Source organism: Rana temporaria, chromosome 3 (genome assembly GCF_905171775.1).
Source record: "Rana temporaria chromosome 3, aRanTem1.1, whole genome shotgun sequence".
NCBI lineage: Eukaryota > Metazoa > Chordata > Amphibia > Anura > Ranidae > Rana > Rana temporaria.
Window position 1 is genome coordinate 350,225,639 of NC_053491.1, and position 23,954 is coordinate 350,249,592.

The following is a 23,954-nucleotide window of genomic DNA, read 5'->3' on the forward strand; positions in this document are numbered from 1 at the left end:
AAAAGAACAAGTTTGGAGCAGAGGAAGTGACTTACCCTATAACTGATTGCAATGCGTCTGTGTCCCAGGGTGTACACGAGGTAACACAGCGCCATTGCATGAGCATCAGGTTTATATAGGCTGTGGGATCACATGGACGTATGACGTGATGACGTCATAGATACGCGCCGTTTCGATAGTGCGGCGCATAAATAAAAATCCCTTTGAGGCGGACTATTATGGCAAATCGCCCAAAACGGCCCACAAAGATCCAGGGCACAAATCAAAAATTCCACATGCCCAGACAGAAAACGCACAGGAATAGCCATCACGGCGCAAACACCCAATGAATATTAGGCACTCAGTGGTGAATTAAGATTTTTAGCATGGCTTAACTGTGATGATTAATATTAATGCTAGGGCTGCCATCTAGCGGTTATAATGGGGAAATCATCCCTAGTAGTAAACTAGATGAAAAAAGCCCCGTTAATGATCCATTGGGTATAGTATATAGTAGTGTGTTTAGTGTCACTAGTGTGAATGAAGAGACGGTGCACATGATATTTATAAATAGGAAAAGAAAACAAAAGGGAGAAAAGGGAAAAGAAAAATGGAAACTGTATCTACACATAGAAAGCAGCACATGTCAATTATCAAAAATGTTGACCAATACCACTGTCAACCAGATATCAAATAGGAGAGCCTGCAAGTTAGATGGTTATGTTATGAAGGGAATTAACCCTCACAGACCGACAATACTAGTCATACAGGCACCCGGTGCATCCACAGAGGGGCGTCTGAGCAAAAAACACACACAGAGACACATCCTCAATACATAGAATAGAAAAAATATATATATATACATAATGAATATACAGAGGTAAATATCTACAAATAAGTAGTTACAGAGTACTTCCTGTGTGGGTATGGAAATTCCATCCCAATGTATCAATATTAACATATCTTCAGATGTATAAGGTTAACAATAGCAAATGTAAAAAAGAAAAGAAAAAACCATTGTAATAGCTATAGCAAAAAGAGCAATTTGCTAACCCATAAATACCCTCGAATCACTATTAAGGTCAGCATTGATGAACAAGTTGGCCGACGGCCTGTAGCAATATTATCCTATCATGGGGATATATTAGAGGAAGAAGAATGATGATTAGTATAAGTGATATGAACACAAATATGTCTAAGAACACCTATTCTTTTTCGATCATAAATATTTTATTCCTCACGAAAAGGCGGAGACATGGTCAAGGAATTCAAATATTCAAGAACGGTTTGAAACTCAATGAGTCATTCAATCCTGGCCAGGAGTTCGCCTTGAGGCGATAGATCCATTGAGTCTCACGCTGTAGCACTTTCTGATCATAATTACCACCTCTAGGGTCCTCTGTAATATGGTCCAACACAGCAAACTGAACTGATGGAATTATATATTTGTGTGAAAAAGCGACATGGTGTCCCATGGTCTTGTTGAGCAGACCGTTAGTAATATAATACATGTGATCTTTCACCCGTTTCCAAAATGGGCGGATGGTTTTCCCCAGTTTCTTTAACCAACCCCTCCCCCCTCTTGAATCATTACATAACTAGCTAGTAGACATGGTATATGGGTATTAAAATGAAAAAGCAGAGATTGGCAAGATCATAAAGAGATTTTCTAGCAAATTGGAAAGTCTATATGGACAACAACAAGTGCTTCTGGCAGCTAAGAATAAGCTGAGTTTTTGAATATCTAAAGTAACTTTAGTCTTAAAGAGCTAATTAAGAAATTATCATTTAAACAAAATTCTTCTGTGAGATTATATGTACCGTATATACTCAAGTATAAGCCGGGTTTTTCAGTACATTTTTTTGTGCTGAAAATGCCCCCCTTGGCTTATACTCGAGTCACCTTTTTGCGCTTGATTTCCTAGACTTTGGGGACCTGGTACCGACCGGCCGTAGGTCCCCTGGACCCCAAACTTGGAACACATGTATCCCCACTATTCCTTTACAAGTGTGTAAAGTTTGTTGTCCGGGGGACCTATGGCCGTGCACCCCTTCCATAGACTCCCATGTTAAACATCAGTCTAGTCATGAACGCAGTGAGGCATGGGAACAGTGAGGAATGGGCACAGTAGGGCATGGACACAGTGAGGCATGGACACAGTGAGGCATGGACACAGTGAGGCATGGGCACAGTGAGGCATGCAAATGGACACCCTAGGCTTATACTCAAGTCAATGAGTTTTCCTATTTTTTTGTGATAAAATTAGGTGCCTCGGCTTATATTTGGGTCGGCTTATACTCGAGTATATACAGTACATATTTTATGCATGTTCTTTACCTGTTGAAGCCCCCTTTGTGTAAACAGCCAAAAGCACGTAAACTGTCATTGGTCGCCACCATCTTGGGTTTGATGTCAGCACATCCAGCAAACATAGAGCTGTCACTCAAAAGACTCTTTATAGTATTCTTCTTCGATCCTCACCTCCCAGTGGCAACTACATAAAAGGTTAGTAGGGAGCTGAGGGGAAGAGCTGGTCTAGCACAGACAGTTATTAGACACTTCCAGAAGGGGAGAAAGCTATGGATTGCAATGAGAGAGAGGAATGTCCTAGGTAATCAACTCGTCCTGGACTAGCAAGTTCGGAGGCACATTACTAATGAACAAATATAAATGATGGAAAGGAAAACATTGCAAGTAATCATTTAAATACTTAATTTTTCCATTTGCCTGCAATCTTCTTTAATTCTGTCTTTTGAATTCTCTTTATCTCCTTCTCAGTTTGGAACTGGTCAGTAATGCCGAAGCTCCATTGTCTGAAACAGACGCTGAAATTTCACAAACAGTCACACTTGAAGTGGATAAAGTTGAGGCTGACAAACCTACGTTATAAAAGCGAAGGACTAACTAACAAAACTAAAGATGAATTTCTGCATTTCAAGCTTTTCAGCCAACGAGAACTATTTGTTCAGTTAATTGTACAAGTTACACCCAAGTGGGAAAATTGAAGACCGTTTCATAATGATAGCATTTCCCATCACAACCAGATTCCAGCTGCCTGTCCTCTAGTGCTGAAAATAAATGAAACACGGATTGGTCCCAACTGAAGATATAAGCTTCACAGTCTTCAAAAATATCTTAATTTTGCCTGTCTTTTACAATTATTCATCTTCAGGCTCTGCTCCTGGTAAAAGATCCTTTGTACTCCTCCATGCTAGTTGATTGGGTTTAACCTTTAAAGCTGAAGTCTATGTATGATCTTTATTTCATAGTTGGGCCAATGTAAGTATGCATATCCCATACCTGATGATCTGCAGGAACAGCTAACAATCACTGTAGAAGTTGTGCAAGAACAGTGATCACTGCAATCTTCTGGGTCCTGTGCAAGCGGCTTCCCTTCTGCATAGTGATCACAGGGAGTCGCTCACTGGGCACTGCCATCATTCACAAAATGCATTGTATTTGTTTGAAAGAGTATAGTCTTTAAGTGATGATTCTTCACGTACAATTTCATTGACAGTTAGGAGTAACATTGCTATTATCCAGATTAAGGTCATCTCTAAATGTCCAACTCTGAGTCTCCACCACCCTTTCACTTCTCCTCTCCTTTGCCACAAAAAATCCTCACATGTATATTAGGCTTAATTTATGTATGTACCTTTTCCAGATGCCTTCAGATCAGTCACGTGACACACTTGGTCCTCTCTCCCTCTTTTCATCAATGGGGACCAGTCTCTACAATATTACACTGTCAATGCAGGAGTGCCATTTCCTTTAAAAACTAGATCCTTAAGACCCTGCACTCACAGTACATCCTCAGTCTTCCAGGTTGAATGGAACTGGCTGTCATTCAGCCCAGAAAACTTGGCAGAAAAAAAATGACTGTCCTGGAATGAGTCTTGCAGGTCTTTTTTTAACCTCTTCCAGACCATCCGGATGTCAATTTTGTTCGGGTACAGTGTCGCACGACTGCGCAATTTTCAGTTAAAGTGACACAGTGCCGTATTGCCAAATATTTGGCCCGGTCATTAAGCAGGAAAATCTTCAGGGGCTGAAGTGGTTAAGCTGCTGAGCACCATTTGAAAAAAAACTGCTGAGAGTTGAGCTTTAATAATGAGAATGTATTGCTCTCTAAATATTAAATATTGGTCACAACTCATCTTATACAGTATACCATTGATAATGTACTCCCTAAAATAGGATATAAAATATATTGGAAGTTAGCAAGGAAACGTCAATCCTCTCCATTACCCTGAGTCCCCATGGTCTGTCAAAACCTCTAGTGTTGCTTATTGGGTTGAGGGTTTATATCCTCTCTCTATGTATATCTACTACATGAATTCTTTGCCAAGTTTCATCTACGTTATAAGTATTGCAAGCTTTATCTCAGGTCTGTAGCTCTATTCCGTAGGTTGACCCAGTTTTTTTTATTCTACACTTCCATTCTTACACCTGAGTTTCTGCACAGAATAGGGGAGTGAGACACCCCATTCCACACTAAATGTGGTTCATATCAGGATGACCTAACACACAGTATTATTAAGATGCCCCAATCTGGTGATGTATTTGGGTGAGGTTATCATCATCATAAATCAAGTCTCTCTAATACTACCCTTTCTTGTGTCTTGGGGTACCTGGATGCAGCTGATATTGCTATTCACACTACCCTTGCCAAATCTTTATTTGCAGCGTGCAGGATGATTCTCCTAAGATGGGATTCAGATATACCATCCTCTGTCAGGGACTGGACTGCTGCACCCAGCTTATCTCCTATGAACAACTACCTATTATGCCGCGTACACATGACGAGAAAAATATATATTTTTTAAATTGGTCATTAAAAACGATCGTGTGTATGCTCCAGAGCATATTTCTTGACGTGAAAAATGGGCATTAAAAATTTAGAACATGTTCTTTTTTTTCTCGTCGTTTTTCACGTCGTGAAAAATGGTCGTGTGTAGGCTTTAACGACAGGAAACAAACGTGCATGCTCAGAAGCAAGTTATGAGACGGGAGCACTCGTTCTGATAAAACTAGCGTTTGTAATGGAGATAGCACATTCGTCACGTTGTAACAGACTGAAAAACACGAAGACTGAAAAGCGCGAATCGTCTCTCACCAAATTTTTACTAACACGAAATCAGCAAACGCAGCCCAAAGGGTGGCGCCATCTGAATGGAACTTCCCCTTTATAGTGCCGTCGTACGTGTTGTATGTCACCGCGCTTTGCTCGAGCATTTTTTTTCCCACGATCGTGTGTATGCAAGGCAGGCTTGACCAGAATCACGTCGAGAAAAAACATAGTTTTTTTCAAAGACATTAAAAACGGTTGTGTGTACGCGGCATAAGAGGGGGCTATGAAAAAAAATTCTTTGAACTTTGGTATGTGCATGGATGGATGAAGTGGATGGAGGAGTCAGAGGTAGTGGTCATTCTTGCTCCAACCTTGCTGGAGATTAAGATATGTGCATTGGAGACCTTCATATGTGGAGCATTGTACATTGCTTGACTCATGTAGGTATACTAATGTCTTAGGGAACTGTTGGTGGTTCATTATTCGGTATTATATAAGATATCACCTGTTATGTCTCTTCACCATCTATCAGCTTAATATTTATGGTTCTCTAATAAGCTAATAGATATTGAGCTATCTTATGTTTGTTACATTTCTAAAATAATGTAGCAATGTCAGATTTATAACAAAGTAATTTGCCGTTTCTTTCATTCAGTTTACAACAGCCTGTGCATTTTAAAGACATATTATAGATGATTTGACCTTATAGTCAATAAGTAATATGGGAGTTTTCTAACTTGATAGCACTGGGCACTGCCAGCCCAATGTTTTACCCCCTTAGCCTGGCTCTATGGTACTTAATCTTACCCAAATTCCAGTTTAAGGGTTGCACCAGCAATGTCTACTGATGTATATATTGTTGTTTACTTTTTAATTTGATTTTTGTATTTGTGATAATGATCTAACACTTAAAATACAATTAAATTTGTTTTTCAAATAATCTTTTGTCACATATTCTCTTTTGATATATTTTTTTGCGAAAACATTTTACAACACTATATTGCATGGCTCATCATCTAGTCTGGATTTGGGAAATTATTACACAGGCCACAACATTATACAGCTAAATTTCAAGGATCATCAGACATCTCCTTGTGCCACTTTTTTTAATTCAAAGCTTAATCGGCTCATATTTTGCATTTCCTGGATCCTCCCCTCACCCCTTACCCATCAACACACTACACAATTTTTAAATAAAACCATCAATTTTTTTTTTACATTGCTTACTTTAGACCCAGTGATGTTTCCCATGTATTTTTGTTCTTCTCTACACATTGCAGGCAAATCATGGCTGGTGGGAGGGGTTGGTAGGGTGCTGTACAATACTCCATGAAAACACCATGCACTCTGTCTCAGTACTCCTCTCAAGAGCCCTAATGTAAGCAGTGGGATGATTCTTGGGAGGAAGAATTCAAATATAAAAATAAAAAAGATATATATCCACGCTAGATCAAAAAACATGTATATGCAAAGCAGCTAATTTGCCATTATGATACCAATTGTGAAACACTAAAATCAACAAAACAGCAGCGCTAAAATAATAACAGACAATACAAATTAATAATCAAATTACCGTATTTATTGGTGTATAACACACACAGGCGTATAACACGCACCCTAACTTTAAGAGGGAAGTTTCAGTAAAAAAACTTTCCACAGCCCCCTGCGTATAACATGCAGGCACAGTTTACCCTCTATTTTCAGGGTAAAAAAGTGAGTGTTATATGCCAATAAATACAGTAATATGAAAGTCCATAACAGACCACAAATCTTCTCTTCTTTGAGCTCAAACATAAGCGTTCAGATGCAATCACCTGTGTAGCGCTACCCCCTCAGGAGCCGCTGGTTGTTGTTGGGATTGGCGTATTAAGTTACCTCAGTGTTATCTAGGGGTGTATTTGATGAGTAGAGTAGTGAGCGAATGTCCAGTCGATGAATAAAGGTTTTTAAATGCTTTATTTCCAGGCCCAACATGGCCAACATCAAATAGGAAGAAAAGGTTGATAAAGCGAGAGAAAGAACCTTGCAGTATCAGGCCTGGATGTGAACCGAGCAATCCTGCTCTCAATAGTATCAATGTCAGTTCGTCGCCACTCTAGCCAGAGTGGGTGAAGTGCCCCCGGACAGACTCCTGTCATAAGCCTTGCAGCCGAAGTGTCACTTTAGGTTTCTGGGAGGATCAGGCCTATGTCACAGGTCAATTACTTAAATGAGCTAGATGAACAGATTGAGATTTAGCGAATCCTCCCAGTAAATTAAGCATAGGTCACCGGATGACAGCAATAGTGTACCTTCCGGTCACCAGATCCCCGATAGTTCGTTCAAGCCCTGTTGGACAACCTGCCCCTGGGTTCTCCCTAAGCCGACCCCCCAATCGAACGGGATCCTGCCTGGGATCTCCTCAACAGAATTGGGAATCCAGTAAGTCACTGGGGCCCCTATCAGGAACGTGGAACTCCGCGTAGAATGCGCCCCCGGCCTGGTAGGCCATCACCGGGGTCCGTTGGATGCGCACACCCTGAAGGTGGGTGCCGCACCTGGAACCCGCGAAGGACCAAGAAAAATGGCGTCTGCCACAGATATACTCCTCCCCAGCATGCTCCGCGAGGGAAAACTCCTCTAATTGGCTGCCGGGGAAAAGCGGCTCTGCCAGAACCCCTCTAGCGTCACCTGTCGCCCAGGGGTGGAACCGACACCCCTGGAGCGCAGACTTACCCACAGGACAGTTCAGGAATGACAGCAGCCCAAATTTAACAAATTGCGAATGGGAGCAAAATAACGCTCCCATTCCCCACTAACTTTAGCGTAGTGCCCATACTGAAAGTAAAGGGGGCACTACACCTGTAATCGCAGGGATCCTCAAACTACGGCCCTCCAGCTGTTGTAGAACTACACATCCCATGAGGCATTGTAACACACTGACATTCACAGACATGACTGGGCATGATGGGAATTGTAGTTCCTGAACACCTGGAGGGCCGTAGTTTGAAGACCCCTGTGTAATCGCATATAACCAAAAAAGACAAGTCGCCCTTGGGACTTTAACCACTTACGGACCCCCCACTGTATATATACGTCCTCTTTTTAAACATGGATATCTCAGTAACGGCAGCAGCTGCTGCCACAACTGAGATATCCATGTTTTCAGCTGGCGGCCGTGTAAACGATAACGGCGGTCTCCGCGGCGGATTCGCCGCGAGATCGCCGTTATCGGTGGCGGGAGAGGGCCCCTCCCGCCGCTTTTCCGCGCCCTCCGCCGCTTACCGGAGCTGTCGGTAGCGGCGGAGGAGATCCGATGCTGCCGCCTGGAGAGTGAGGACTTGAGTGAGGGCAAGATGGCCCCCACCCGTCCTCATAGCTCTGCTGGGCGGAAGTGACGTCAAAACGTCAGTCCCGCCCAGCCTCTTAAAGAGACAATTTTTTTTCTGTCATTTTTTTAAATGACAAATTTTCCTTTTTTTTTTTTTTTTTTTGCATTTAAGCCTAAATATGAGATCTGAGGTCTTTTTGACCCCAGATCTCATATTTAAGAGGACCTGTCATGCTTTTTTCTATTACAAGGGATGTTTACATTCCTTGTAATAGGAATAAAAGTGATAATTTTTTTTTTTTTTTTATATTTTAGTGTAAAAAATAATAAAATCAATAAAATTAAATAAGAAAACAAAAAAAATTTTTTTTTAAAGCGCCCCGTCCTGACGAGCTCGCGCGCAGAAGCGAACGCATACGCGAGTAGCGCCCGCATATGAAAACGGTGTTCAAATCACACAAGTGAGGTATCGCCGCGATCGTTAGAGCGAGAGCAAAAATTATAGCCCTAGAGCTACTCTGTAGCTCAAAAAATGCAACTTATAGAATTTTTTAAACGTCGCCTATCTAGATTTTTAAGGGTAAAAGTTTGACGCCATGCCACGAGCGGGCGCAATTTTAAAGCGTGACATGTTGGGTATCATTTTACTCGGCGTAACATTATCTTTCACAATATATAAAAAAATTGGGCCAAATTTATTGTTGTCTTATTTTTTAATTCAAAAAAGTGAATTTTTTCCAAAAAAAGTGCGCTTGTAAGACTGCTGCGCAAATACGGTGTGACAAAAAGTATTGCAATGACCGCCATTTTATTCTCTAGGGTGTTAGAAAAAAAAATATATAATGTTTGGGGGTTTTAAGTAATTTTCTAGCAGAAAAAAATGTTTTAGTCTTGCAAACACCAAATCTGAAAAACACCTGAGGTCTTTAAGTGGTTAAATGAGGTGAGAGAGATAGGCACATGTTCACACCAATTTGCAATAAAATAAATGTATTAGTTACAAATGCTGCAGAACAAAACGGAAACAGCAATAAATTGTGCGTCACCAGGCATAGTGGCCAATGTTCACAACATAGGTACAGACAAATATAGATGCATTGCAAATATGAAACATCCATAAAACAACAGTAATGGTGTAGACTGGGCCAGTAGGTACAAATTCACATACATATTAAAATGCTCATTTAAGGATAATAGTAGTGTTGAAACAATATGGGAGCTTCTTGCATTACAGCATAGATCCTCAACACCTGCAGATATACAAAACGCATCACTGGTTCCCTACGCGTTTCGTGAGACACCGCTCGCTTCTTTAGGGGCAGATGCATAGTTATTTTGCTTCCCGCATTTGGGGGTTCCATTAACAGTTAATGGCACAGCAAGCATGGTGTGTATTTTTTGACAATTTCTGTGCGCATTCCCAGAACACGCAGATGTGAACAGAGCCTAAAAGATATGTAAACCCCAATAGCACCATAGCATTTTGTGAATGTGTGCAAAACTGTACACTTACTGTATGTAAGTGTTTAAGAAACAAGCAAAAATGTGCATCATGATTCCAATGTCCTTCATTGTTAATGGTGCCCCAAATGCGACCAGCAGATGAGTGTTTTCTGGCCTGGCAAAACATGTGGTTAATGGCTGTTGAAATGAATGAGCTGACATAAGCGTGTAGCACAGAACGTGCAAATGCATGGGGCCTGTTGTCATGCACCATAGCCTGATATACCCTAGAAAACTTTTTGGTATATCTACTCGGTTTAAAAAAAAAACCCTGCTAATCCTGACAGAAATCGTGTAAGTTGACTGTTATCAACAGTGTTAGCTATCTATGTGGATTACAGAACTACGCCCTTTATGTTGTGGACAGTAGGAGAGGAGCTGGTATAGGTAGCCCTATCTTGTTTCTGTTGTCTTGATACTGAAAGGTGAGTGGACGTTGTCACCCTATTGGTGGAACGAGATGAACTTGTGTCTTTTTTCAACACGACTATGTAACCCTAGGACTGGAAGTATATTAAATAGCACAATCAACAGTTGGAAACAAAGGAAAAAACAAATGCAGTCACCATATCCAAACCTCCCAACTTTTTGAGATGGGAGCGAGGGACAACTATTAGCAAAAGTATGTAGGCATAGGACACACACCCTGCTACGCCCCTTTAACCACTTGTCCACCGGGCCTATTTTGGCACTTTTCTTCTTCATGTAAAAATCCAAACATTTTTGCTAGAAAATGAATCACAGCCCCCAAACATTATTTTTTTTTAAATGGCGGTCATTGCAACTTTTTTTCTCGCACGGTATTTGCGCAATAATTTTTCAAACGCCTTTTTTTGGGAAAAAAAATGGTTTCATGAATTCAAAAATAACAAAACAGTAACGTTAGCCCAGTTTTTTTTGTATAATGTGAACGATGATGTTACGCCGAATAAATAGATACCTAACATGTCACGCTTTAAAATTGCGCACACTCATGGAATGGCGCCAAACTTCGGTACTTAAAAATCTCCATAGGCGACGCTTTAAAAATGTTTACAGGTTACTATTTTCGAGTTACAGAGGAGGACTTACATGCGTGTTCGATTCTGAGCGCGAGCTACTGGGGAAGGGGCGTTTTGAAAAATGTTTTTTTTATTTTATTTTTATTTTACTTAATTTTTTTATTTTTACACTTTTTTTTACATTTTTTTTATCACTTTTATTCCCATTACAAGGAATTAAACATCCCTTGTAATAGGAATCAGTGTGACATGTCCTCTTTATGGAGAGATGTGGGGTCAATAAGACCCCACATCTCTCCTCCAGGCTTACAAGCATGAGATTGTGAATTTTTATACAACTATAAAGATCAGACCTAAATGAGGGACACATGAGGAATGAGGGACAGAGGGACTTTGTTCCAGATCAGGGACAGTCCCCCAAAATCAAGGACAGTTGGGAGCTATGCCATATCTAAGAACCAATAAACTGCAATATATTTTATTCTTAGTTTGGAAGTTTCGATATACTGTATTTTATTAGTCATGCGTGTTTGCGATCCAAAAGCTGCAGTACAGGAAATATGTTTTGTGTTCATATTCTTCCTGTGGTCACGTCCTCTACATGTGTAGTCTAGTCTGTATAACATAGTGAGTTAGACAACCCAGACTTCACACTGGCAGCACTCAGGATGGCTCCATATTCTCAATGGATGTTCACACTCATCTTATTACTCCCACCAGGTACGTATTCCATCTCTCATGGCAACACAGGAGCACAACTGGGAGAAAAGGAAGAGCATTGTCACCCTTTAACAGGAAGTAGATAAATAAGGTCTTTTGACAGGATTACCCGGCATTATTTGGAAAGACAGAAAATGTATTTTAATACATTACTTACTAAATTACATTAGCATGTTAAAGCATATAGGAGGTATAGTGTTTGGGTTTACATAAATTTTAAGGCAGAAGTTTAGAGCGGAACTATGTTCACCTCGACTCCAGCAATGCAGCGTCTCTGAGCTTCCCTGTCCAGCTGCTGACAAGTTCAGGCGGCCGGATTTCGGGTTTTAATCGCCGGGTGGGGATGACTTCACTCCCATGCATGCATGGGAGTTCAGTCATATTCGGCACTGCCAAATTTGTACAGTGAGCTGCTCATGCGTGGCTCACTGTACAAGGAACAGACAGTTTGATTGGACCAAACCCCCTCTACTCTGATTGTACTAATCAAATTGGATCAATCTGATTGGTTGATTTGAGTTGGCCAATCTGATTGGACCAATTTGATCTTGTTTTGACTCTAATTATCTCCAATCTTGTCTCCTAACATCACTCAAACCGTCCTCTCCTCCCAAGACCTCCGGCCCTTTAGCTCCCTTGTCACCTTCTCCCATGCTTGTCTCCAGGACTTCTCCAGAGCCTCCCCCATCCTCTGGAACTCTCTACCCCAATCTCTCTGTCTTCCTCCTAAACTGTCGGCCTTTAGGCGGTCTCGAAAACTCATTTTTTTTCAGGGAAGCCTATCATGTCTCCACCTAACAAATACATCTTTTAAGTCCTCTATCTCCCACAGTTATTACCTTTATACTTTCCCATTCCTTATAGATTTAAGCTCTTATGAGCAGGGACCTCTTAACCTCATGCATTGTATTGTATTGTAACTGTACTGTCTCCCTTATAATGTAAAGCACTGCACAAACTGTGTGCGCTATATAAATCCTGTATAATTGGACCTATCTGATTGGACCAATCTCTCTGCAATCTAATCACACCAATTTGATTGGACCGATTTGATTGCACAAATATAATTGGACCAACCTGATAACTATCTATTGGTATATGTCCGCTTTGACCGTTCAGTATCTGTGTTTGATTGCACCAATCTGATGGCACCAATCTGAAAGGAGAAATCTGATTGCACCAACCTAATTGGGCCAATTTGATTGTGCTCCACAATCTGATCTCTACAAATTGGACTGATCTGATTATACTAATCGTATTGGATCAATCTGATTAGTTGATTTGATTGGACCAATTTGATTGGCCGCTTTGATTAGACCAAAGGATTGCTTATAACAGTAATTATTACTGTTATAAGCAATAGGTGTGTAGAAGACAATAATTCCTGATCACCTCCCCAGAGTAGTACAGTGTCATTATGCTAACACTGCACTGCACTGCTCTGATCACAGTATGTAAAAAAATGGTTTCTTTTATTTTTTTTACATACTGTCACTAGTCAGTGTCCCTGATCACTGTCACACTAGTTATAATGACACTACTGCACTGATGAGAATCTGAAAAAAAAAATGAGAAAAAAAATAATAATACATTTCTTAATTTTCCCAAAAATTGTGAAAAAAAATACAGCTTCAAAAAACTTGTCATGCTTCTTACTAAATAAATTGGTTTGTCTTCTTTCCAAAAAGGGGTAATTTTGGGTGGCAATCGTACTGTCCTGGCATTTTAGGGCCTCAAGAAATGAGGTACTGTTGGAATGCATTGTTCATGTATTTTGTGCAACAACTCGTCAGCCAGTAGATGGCAGTGTTTATAAGTTTGTAGCTGCTCTATGGTAAACTCTATGGCCTGGATTCACATACCTGTGCGCATCTTTATACCGGTGTAGCGCATCTCATATGCGATACGCCGACGTAACACAGAGAGGCAAGCACAGTATTCACAAAGCACTTGCTCCCAACGTTGCGCCGGCGTAACGTAAATTCGAAGGCCGGCGAACGCCGGCCTAATTCAAAGTAGGTGGAAGTGGGCGTGATACATTTAAATGAACCGTGACCCCATGCAAATGATGGGCCGAACGAACGGCGCATGCGCCGTCCCGTAGACGCTTCCCAGTGCGCATGCTCAGAATCACGTCGGAACGAATGCCTAAGATACGTCGAATCACTGAACATAACCTACGCCCAGCCCTATTCACGTAGTACTACGTAAACAACGTAAAATACGACAGCTGTTCCGTGGTCCATACCTTTGCATGGGTTGCGCTTCCCTACATGTGGAATAACTTTACGCCGGACGTATGCCTTACGTAAACGGCGTATATTACTGCGACGGGCGCAAGTACGTTCGTGAATCGCCGTATCTCAGCCATTTGCATATTCGACGCGTAAATCAATGGGAGCGCCCTTTGCGGCCAGCGTAAATATGCGCCCAAGATACGCCGGCGTAGGAAAGTTACGTCGGTCGGAAAAAGCCTATTTTCAGGCGTATCTAGTTCTGTGGGCACGGCACACAGATACGACGGCGCATAGTTACACTTACGTGGCATATATTTTCTCTGTATAAACAGTTCCTGTTTCCTGTCTGCAGTTAAGCAGAAAAGCCCATGTGGATTGTGTGCTGTCTATCCGTCCATCCTGTAGGGCTATATACAGAATTTCTAACAGGTTTTGGGCCCAGACACCCAGTCATAATGTTCGGCTCCACGAACAGATGAGCAGGGGTACAGCAGATTGCTTGAGTCCTGAATCATTTCAGGCTGTGGATGCATATACAAAGCGATTTTAAGTTGTCAAAATGTGAGTGTAATTTTTTAATAAGTTAATTAATGTTTAAAAGTACTACACCACAGTAGCTCCTTCGTGGCTCTGAGCTCATCCTGCAGATCACTAGCAGCTGTGGAGCAAAGTGTGAACCCACCGGAATACCATTGAGTGGATGCACACGTTGACAGATCCGGAGGTCGTCTGACCAGATTAACCACTTCAGCCCCAGAAGATTTTCACCCTTTCACCCATTTTTTGCGATATGGCACTGCGTCGCTGACAATTGGGTGGTCGTGTGGCGATGTACCCGCCTGCTGGCGGAAGCAATTTAAGGACGGGGACGTCCTTGCCTCGCTCTCTCTGGACCGCCTCTCCAAGCAAGAAGGAAGCCTGTGTGAGGTTTGTCTCCGGAAGCCTAGGCCCAAGAGTCTGGGCCTAGACACACACCTGTGCGGATCGCCCATCCTGTCGGAGTGACCGGATCGTGTCCAAGAGCAGCTGGTGACCTGTTTGTGCAGCAGCGTGTGAGGGCCACGTGGAAGAACGGGAACTGTCGGTGACGGAGAGGCCGAGACTCGGAGTTTCGCAGCCGGAGCGACCTGGAAAAGCCAGGCCTGGTTGGGTTGCCCAACAATACAGACTGTTGCAGGAAAGTGGATCATATAGACTTTCCATTTTGGCTTGAAAGCCCAAGCGCCACGTGCAGGATATTTGTTGTCCGTCAGTGACTGGACAGTAGGGGAATTGGCGTGAGAGTTGCCAATACGCTTTAACCACCCCAAACATCTTCTACCAGGTTTAGCTGTCCCTTAACTGGATTACAAATTACTCATTGCGTGCCAACGCATGCCAACGAGTAAGTGCACAAACTGTTCAGTACAAGTCTTACTGAGGTTTGGTCTGGCCAACCAAACCACACTAGTGAGATAAATAATGACACTGGCAGGGAAGGGGTTAACATCAGGGACGATCAAGGGGTTAAATGTGTTCCCTCACTGTGAGTTCTAACTGTATGTGGGACTGTGTGACTGGGGAAACACACCGATATGTCTTCCTGCATAGCAGACAGACAGGATCTGTGTGATCGATCTCCTCTGTCAGAACAGAGATTTGCCTTGTTTACACAGGCAGATCCCTGTTCTGTCACTGAGGTAAACGATCATGGGTGGCCGGCGCCCACAAATCGCAATGTATGAGCCGATGTACACCTACGATGATTTGCGGGATCGAACCACATTGCTGCAATATAACTGCTGTGGCTGGTCCTTAAGCGGTTAACCCCAAAAGTGGGGGAATGCTCTTTTGACCAATTGTACCTATAGGTCATATGGTTAAAGCGGGGTTCCGGGCATATTTTTTTTTTGTGAGCTAAAATTAATCACATTAAATAGTCCCTAAAACATATTAATAGCTCCCCAATCGTTCCAGAAATCATTGCAAACACTTGCCTTATATCCTCCAGCTCATGTTGTGGCCGTATCCATCATATGTGTGGTGCATGCTGGGGGATTTTTAGGCACAGTAATGCCCAGAGACTCCTGGGAAATTAGTGTCATCATTTCCCAGGAGGCAATGGGGTCTTAGGACAGGAAGTTGAACCACCTAGGACCAGGAACTAGGCAGATTAGAACATTTGCCTAGTAACAGCCAGATAGAAGTGAGTAATTATTTTTTTTTTATATATATTTTTCTACATTAAAGGCAAGCTATCAATAGAAAATTTATTTTTATGGTGGAACTCCCCTTTAAGGTGAGAGCCTATCCTTACTCCATATTATAAGTGGTGCACAGGTAGGGTTGCCACCTTTATAGCGAAACAAACACGAACACTTTAGCGTCACAGGGCAAATATATTTCATTATGCCTGATTCCCTGTCCATGACTTTATCATTAAAGGGGTTGTAAAGGTAATTCCCCCCCCCCCCCCCCTAAATATCTTCCTTTACCTTAGTGCAGTCCTCCTTCACTTACCTCATCCTTCGATTTTGCTTTTAAATGTCCTTATTTCTTCTGAGAAATCCTCACTTTCTGTTCTTCTGTCTGTAACTACACGCCGTAATGCGAGGCTTTCTCCCTGGTGTGGAGAAAGCCTCTTGAGGGGGCGAGCAGGAGTGTCAGGACACTCTCTACTTTGCAGATAGAGAAAGGAGCTGTGTGTTAGTGGGCGTCCTGACACTCCTGCTCTCCCCCTCAAGAGGCTTTCTCCACACCCTAGTCAGTCCACCCCCCCTACAGTTAGAATACACCTAGGAAACATACTTAACCCCTTCCCCGCCCCCTAGTGTTAACCCCTTCACTGCCAGTGGCATTTTTATAGTAATCCAATGCATTTTTTATAGCACTGATCACTATAAAAATGACAATGGTCCCAAAAATGTGTCAAAAGTGTCTGAAGTGTCCGCCATAATGTTGCAGTACCGAAAAAAAATCGATGATCGCCGATATTACTAGTAAAAAATAAAAATATTAATAAAAATGCCATAAAAATACCCCCTATTTTGCAAACGCTATAACTTTTGCGCAAACCAATCAATAAACGCTTATTGTGATTTTTTTTTACGAAAAATATGTAGAAGAATACGTATCGGCCTAAACTGAGGAAAAAATATGTTTTTTTTATATATTTTTGGGGGATATTTATTACAGCAAAAAGTAAAAAATATAATTTTTTTTCAAAATTGTCGCTCTATTTTTGTTTATAGCGCAAAAACTAAAAAACGCAGAGGTGATCAAATACCACCAAAAGAAAGCTCTATTTGTGGGGAAAAAAGGACGCCAATTTTGTTTGGGAGCCACGTCGCACGACCGCGCAATTGTCAGTTAAAGCGACCAGCAATATGATCCGGGGGTTAAGTGGTACAGGGCACTTTCACCCCCTTCCTGCCCAGGCAATTTTTAGCTTTCAGCACTGTCACACTTTGAATGACAATTGTGTGGTCAAGCAACACTAACCATATGGAATTGTTATCATTTTCTTCACACAAATAGAGCTTTCTGTTTTTTTTTTTTTTTTACAAAAACAAAAAAAGGGACTGAAAGGGTCGCGCTGTGTGTCCTAGCAACACTGCGCAACTTTAATCGCTGCACGCCCGTTCAAGTGCGCTGTCATATGTTGTCCACCCAGAACGTGAGCTGCACCTTCCCTCCGTCATTTGACTGTGGGCAGGCGGCAACTGGTTAAAAATGAAAATGACAGAGGTTATAACCCTCCCTCCCTCCCCAAAAAGTAAAAAATAAAAAAAAAATTCAAAATTGTCGCTCTATTTTTGTTTATAGCGCAAAAACTAAAAAACGCAGAGGTGATCAAATACCACCAAAAGAAAGCTCTATTTGTGGGGAAAAAAGGACGTCAATTTTGTTTGGGAGCCACGTCACACGACCGCGCAATTGTCAGTAAAAGCGACACAGTGCCGGAAGCTAAAATTTTGTCTGGGCAGGAAGGGGGTGTGTGTGCACAGTAGGCAAGTGGTTAAACCAGTATCATTGAAAGTGAAAGTAAAAGAAAATCCCCAGAAGTTGGGTTGTCCCCAGCAGTGTTGCCAACCGTCTGTATTTTTACGGGCACCTTTTTCCCTGTCCGTAAATGTCCGTGGTTGCGGAAATGTGCCAGTAAAAATAGCCGAGATTGGTTCGGCTTGGAACTGCGCAGTTCCGGAGCTTGCCGAGCATATGCTGTATTCGGCCGTTGGGGGGCGTATTTCACAGAGGCTGTGCCACGTGGCGCCGACGAGTGATGTATTAGGACATCACGCCAGGTGCGCGCCAGAATTTTAAATCTGTAACTAACCAGGAGGTCGGAGGAGCACAGCACTGGAGCAGGAGTCAGGACTCGGAGGCTGAGCAGCACGTGGCGGCGGCGGAATGGAGGAGCCTGCTGCATCCAGGCAATACAAAGTTCACAGGGGAGTCAGGGACGGACAGAGTGACAGACAGCCCAGCTGACAGTGACATCAGGTGATGGTGGCAGAGGGGGATCCGATGGAGGCAGAGGGGGACGATGGAGGCAGGGGGTGATTGGAGGCAGGGGGTGATTGGAGGCAGGGCGTGATGGTGGCTGCGGTGGCACCGCAGAGGGAGATTTGAGGCAGGGGGGCAATGGAGGCAGTGGGAGATTGGAGGCAGGGGGAGATTGGAGGAAGGGGGAGATAAGAGGCAGGGGGAGATTGTGGTACCGCAGAGGGGGGTAAAGGCAGGGGGTGTTGGTGGCAGAGGGGGGTGGAGGCAGGGGGTGATGTGACTAAATAATTTGCCCTTATTATATTGAAAATAACAAAAATATGTTTTCTTACCTTAATATCTACCTTAAATCACATTGCTATTTGCCTAGTGTACTGAAATTTGTGAAATGCAAGTAAAAACGTGACTGTGCCAGTAAATTTTGGGTGTCGTGCCAGTAAATTTCCATCAGGTAGGTTGGCAACACTGGTCCCCAGAAAAGTAATAGAGGGGAAATATTCCAATGGGGGCACTAGTTATGGTGACCTGGGGGTCCCCAAGGAATTCCACAAATTTGCAGGGATTTCCTCTCACTTCCTGTTTGTCTCTGGGACAGGAAGTGAAGGGAAATCTCTACAATGGGACACAAATAGCAAAAAAAAAATAATAATAATAATCTGCCAACGGCTATCCGAATTGAAAAAAAAGTTTTGCATATAGCTCTACTTAAAGGTCTGTAACTTAAAGGGGAACTCTTGTAAAATATACTAAGATATTTGGTCAATATTTTTATGTATCAAACCTTTTAAATGTGTGTGTGTGTGTGTGTATATATATATATATATATATATATATATATATATATATATAGTGGGGATCGAAAGTTTGGGCACCCCCAGTAAAAATATGTATTAATGTACATACCGAAGCCAAGGAAAGATGGAAAAATCTCCAAAAGGCATCAAATTACAGATTAGACATTCTTATAATATGTCAAAAAAAGTTAGATTTTATTCCCATCATTTACTCAAAATTACAGAAAACAAAAAAATGGCGTCTGCAAAAGTTTGGGCACCCTGCAGAGTTAATATCTTGCAAGTATCACAGCTTGTAAACGCTTTTTGTAGCCAGCCAAGAGTCTTTCAATTCTTGTTTGAGGTATCTTTGCCCATTCTTCCTTACAAAAGTCTTCCAGTTCTTTGAGATTTCTGGGCTGTCTGTCACGCACTGCTCTTTTAAGGTCTATCCATAGATTTTCAATTATGTTGAGGTCAGGAGATTGTGAAGGCCATGACAAAACCTTCAGTTTATGTCTCTTGATGTAATCCCCCGTGGATTTTGAGGTGTGTTTAGGATCATTATCCATTTGTAGAAGCCATCCTCTCTTTAACTTCAGCTTTTTCACAGATGGCATCAAGTTACCATCCAAGATTTTCTGAAATTTTATTAAATCCATTTTTCCTTCTACTCGTGAAATGTTCCCTGTGCCACTGGCTGCAATACAACCCCAAAGCATGATTGATCCACCCCCATGCTTAACAGTTGGACAGAGGTTCTTTTAATCAAATTCTGTGCCCTTTCTTCTCCAAACGTACCTTTGCTCATTCTGGCCAAAAGGTTCTATTTTAACCTCATCTGTCCATAGAACTTGTTTCCAAAATGCATCAGGCTTGTCTATATGTTCATTTGCATAGTTCAAACGCTGATTTTTGTGGTGAGGACGTAGAAGAGGTTTTCTTCTGATGACTCTTCCATGAAGACCATATTTGTACAAGTATCTCTTTATAGTGGAATAGTGTACCACACAGGGGTCAAGTCCTGGGGAAAAAAGTGTGGGAACTCCCACCCAAGATCCACTCCCCCACCAAAAAAAAAAGATGATACGCTCATATGCATATATATTTCACAGAAAATACAGTGGAACATTTATTGTAAAGTGCCAGTTTACAAAAGAAAAATATGGTGTCACCCCCCCCAACCCTCCCCCCTGGTCACTGAGCATTAGCATAGCTCTCCCCCCTAGCCTGCCGCAATGCTCTGTCCTGCCACTGCGGAGTGATAGCAGAAACATAACAGAGCAGTAGACACTGGGCAGGCTAGTGCATTGGGCTCTCTTCTGTCTAGCCTGCCACAGTGCTCTGCAGGGCGCTGGGCAGGCTAGTTTCAGGGTGGCAGCACACCCCAAACCGGCCCCTGTAAATGTTGTGGTTTATGCCAGTGCACCAATCCATGTACTGTCACGGATGGGGATGACACCATCACTGTCGGATATCATTTTCTTCTTAATAGTGTCACCCAGGCCTGGACTGGGACAAAAAATAGACCCATGAGTTTTAGACTGAGCAGTCCAGTGTAAATCCCCCCCCCCCCCCCAGTAAATTCCCCCAGTTGTATCTCCCATAGTGTAAATTCCCCCGTTGTAAATCCCTACAGTGTATTCATTCCCTGTGTAAATACCCTCAAATCCCACGGATGTAACCCCCCCTGATGTAACTCCCCCTGTGCTATCCCCCTAATGCAGTGTTTCTCAATTCCAGTCCTCAGGCCCCCCCAACAGGTCAGGTTTTCAGGATTTCCATTATTTTGCACAGGTGATTTGATCAGTTTCACTGCCTTAGTAATCACCACAGCCTTTTCATCTGAGGGAAATCCTGAAAACCTGACCTGTTGGGGGGGCCTGAGGACTGGAATTGAGAAACACTGCCCTAATGTAACCCCCCCCTGATGTAATCCCCCTAATGTAACCCCCCCCTGATGTAACTCCCCCTGTGTAATCCCCCTTGATGTCATTTCCCCTGTGTAATCCCCCTAATGTAACCCCCCCGTGGAATCCCCCCTAATGTAACCCCACCTGTGTAATACCTCTTATGTAACCCCCATGTGTAATACCTCTAATGTAACCCCCATGTGTAATACCTCTAATGTAACCCCCCCTGTGTAATATAATGTAACCCCCCCTGTGTAATATAATGTAACCCCCCTGTGTAATACCTCTAATGTAACCCCCCCCCTGTGTAATATAATGTAACCCCCCTGTGTAATACCTCTAATGTAACCCCCCCCGTGTAATACCTCTAATGTAACCCCCCTGTGTAATCCCCCTAATGTAACCCCCCCCCTGTGTAATCCCCCTAATGTAACCCCCCCCTGTGTAATCCCTCTAATGTAACCCCCTAATGTAACCCCCCCTGTGTAATATAATGTAACCCCCCCTGTGTAATACCTCTAATGTAACCCCCCTGTGTAATACCTCTAATGTAACCCCCCGTGGAATCCCCCCTAATGTAACCCCCCCCCTGTGTAATACCTCTAATGTAACCTCCCTGTGTAATATAATGTAACCCCCCCCCTGTGTAATACATCTAATGTAACCCCCTGTGTAATACCTCTAATGTAACCCCCCCTGTGTAATATAATGTAACCCCCCCCTGTGTAATACCTCTAATGTAACCCCCTGTGTAATACCTCTAATGTAACCCCCCCTGTGTAATACCTCTAATGTAACCCCCCCCCCTGTATATCTGCCCATTGTGACAATATAGTGTATAATATCTCTCCCCTCCCCACATTTACAGACCTTAGAATAGCGCGGCTTTTCTCCACATGGATGTCCCTCCTCCTAGGCTCCTCCTCCTGCTGTGGGTGTACTGTCAGTGTGGAGGAGGAGCCTAGACTCTGTCGGCTGTGACGAGGGTAATTGTGATAGGCAGCCAGCACCTCTCCCCGCCTGCCTGTCACAATAATAGGGGATTGCAGTTCCTGGAAGACTTGCGGGCGCCGAGCACTGAGCTCTCTCCTCCTCCCTTCAAAGCAAAGTTACTGGAGTGCACAGGGGAAGGGGGAGGAGAGAGCTGCGGCGCCTCGCTCAATCCAGCACTGTGCCGGGTGTCACCGGGGGGGGGGAACGCCGCCCCCCCCGCTCCCGCCTTGCAAACACCGCTGCCCAGGAGACAAAGATCGGCATGGGCGGCTCGAGTCCTGCAACGGGAACGACGTTCCCGCAGTGAAAAAAGTGGAGGGACGTCGTTCCCATGCGTTCCCGCAGGACTCGAGCCCTGGTACCACAACTCCAGTGTCTGCCAGGTCTTTCTGGAGGGATCGTGCAGTCAAACGTAGGAATGCTTTTCTTACAATCCTGCGAGCTGTTCTGTCTGATATTTTTCTTGATCTTCCAGATCTTGCTTTAAATTCCACTGTTCCTGATGACTGCCATTTCTTAATTACATTCCGAACAGAGGATATTGACATCTGAAAACGCTTTGCTATCTTCTTATAGCCTTCTCCAGCTTTGTGAGCGTCAACTATTTTCAGTTTCAGTTTTCTAGACAACTGCTTAGAAGAACCCATGGTGCTGATTGTTGGGGCAAGGTCAGATGAGTCTGGACATTTAAAACCTTTGAGATTGACATCACCTGGTCTTCCCAGATGATGATTGAGAACAATCCATGACACTGGCAGGTCTCAGCTTTGCAAAGGGGGCAGTGCATGCTATAAATTCTGCAGGGTGCCCAAACTTTTGCAGACGCCATTTTTTTGTTTTCTCTAATTTTGAAAGTGTAAATGATGGAAATAAAATCTAACTTTTTTTGACAAATTATAAGAATGTCTAATCTGTAATTTGATGCCTTTTGGAGATTTTTCCATCTTTCCTTGGCTTTGCTATGCACATTAATACAAATTTTTACCTGGGGTGCCCAAACTTTCGATCCCCACTGTATATATACATATGGCCCTGTTCACATCTAGCGAATCTGGAATGTGGGTGGAATCGCTGAAATTCTGCCTGTGATTCCAAATTGCACTGCAATGCTGGCAAAATGCAGCACGCGTGTTTGGGTGGCATTCATTTTCAATGGCACCCAAATGCGGTGCGGTTATCCTGCGTTTGGCACGCAATAAATTTCAGCAAACTGCATCACGTGAAGCTTGTCGGACAAAAGAAGCTTCTGCTCCAGGACAATTGCGGTAACACCGCATTGCGTTTAGGTGCCCTTGAAAATAAACGGCATCCAAATGCATGTGCTGCATTTTGCCAGCATTGCAGTGCAATTTGATATCGTGGGTAGAATCGTGGCAATTCGGCCCACAATCCCGAATCCTTGGATGTGAACCTTTATGTGATAAAGGTAAAAAATCCTGCGAGGCCCAAAAAACATTGACTATTCTTGACTCATGTAAAGCTGCTTTCACATATGAGACTGCTGATGATTTCTTCCCTCTACATCACAGGTGGCAAACACAAGGCCCGAGGGCCGAATTCAGCCCTCCAGGTCATTTCATGTGGTCCTCGCACCTCTCCTGCAGCAGCCCTCCTCTGGTCCTCCTCCAGTCCCTGTATTTTCTTCTTTCAAGCAATTCATCCAGCTTTTTCCCAGCAGCAGCATAAGAAAAGGGGGGGGGGGGTGCACTGTGATGTAAGGGAGGATGGGGGACTCAGCTTCTGATGGTGGGGTGGCTCTTGACATTTAATGTAAAGGGAGGGAATGCGCTGGACACCTAATCTTACAGATACAAGCGGCCCTTTTGAGGACAATCATAATGCTGATGCGGCCCACGATGAAATTGAGTTTGACGCCCCTGATCTACATCTAGGTGTTTAGACACCACACATGAGGTTCAGTAAAGTTTAGATGTGTCAGTAGAAAGAGATAGGCTCCATAGAATCAAT

The 23,954-nt window shown here is 43.1% G+C and overlaps 1 protein-coding gene across 1 annotated transcript in view; it reads left to right on the plus strand.

Annotated features, from left to right (window-relative positions):
- LOC120932639 (hepatitis A virus cellular receptor 1 homolog) overlaps positions 1-3,187 on the plus strand; it is an 81,769-nt gene extending 78,582 nt beyond the window's left edge. The window contains exon 8 of the mRNA XM_040345167.1: positions 2,759-3,187. Coding sequence (XP_040201101.1) covers positions 2,759-2,870 — 112 coding nt within the window. The 3' untranslated portion in view covers positions 2,871-3,187. The remainder of the gene's footprint in view (positions 1-2,758) is intronic.
- The last annotated feature ends 20,767 nt before the right edge of the window (positions 3,188-23,954 follow it).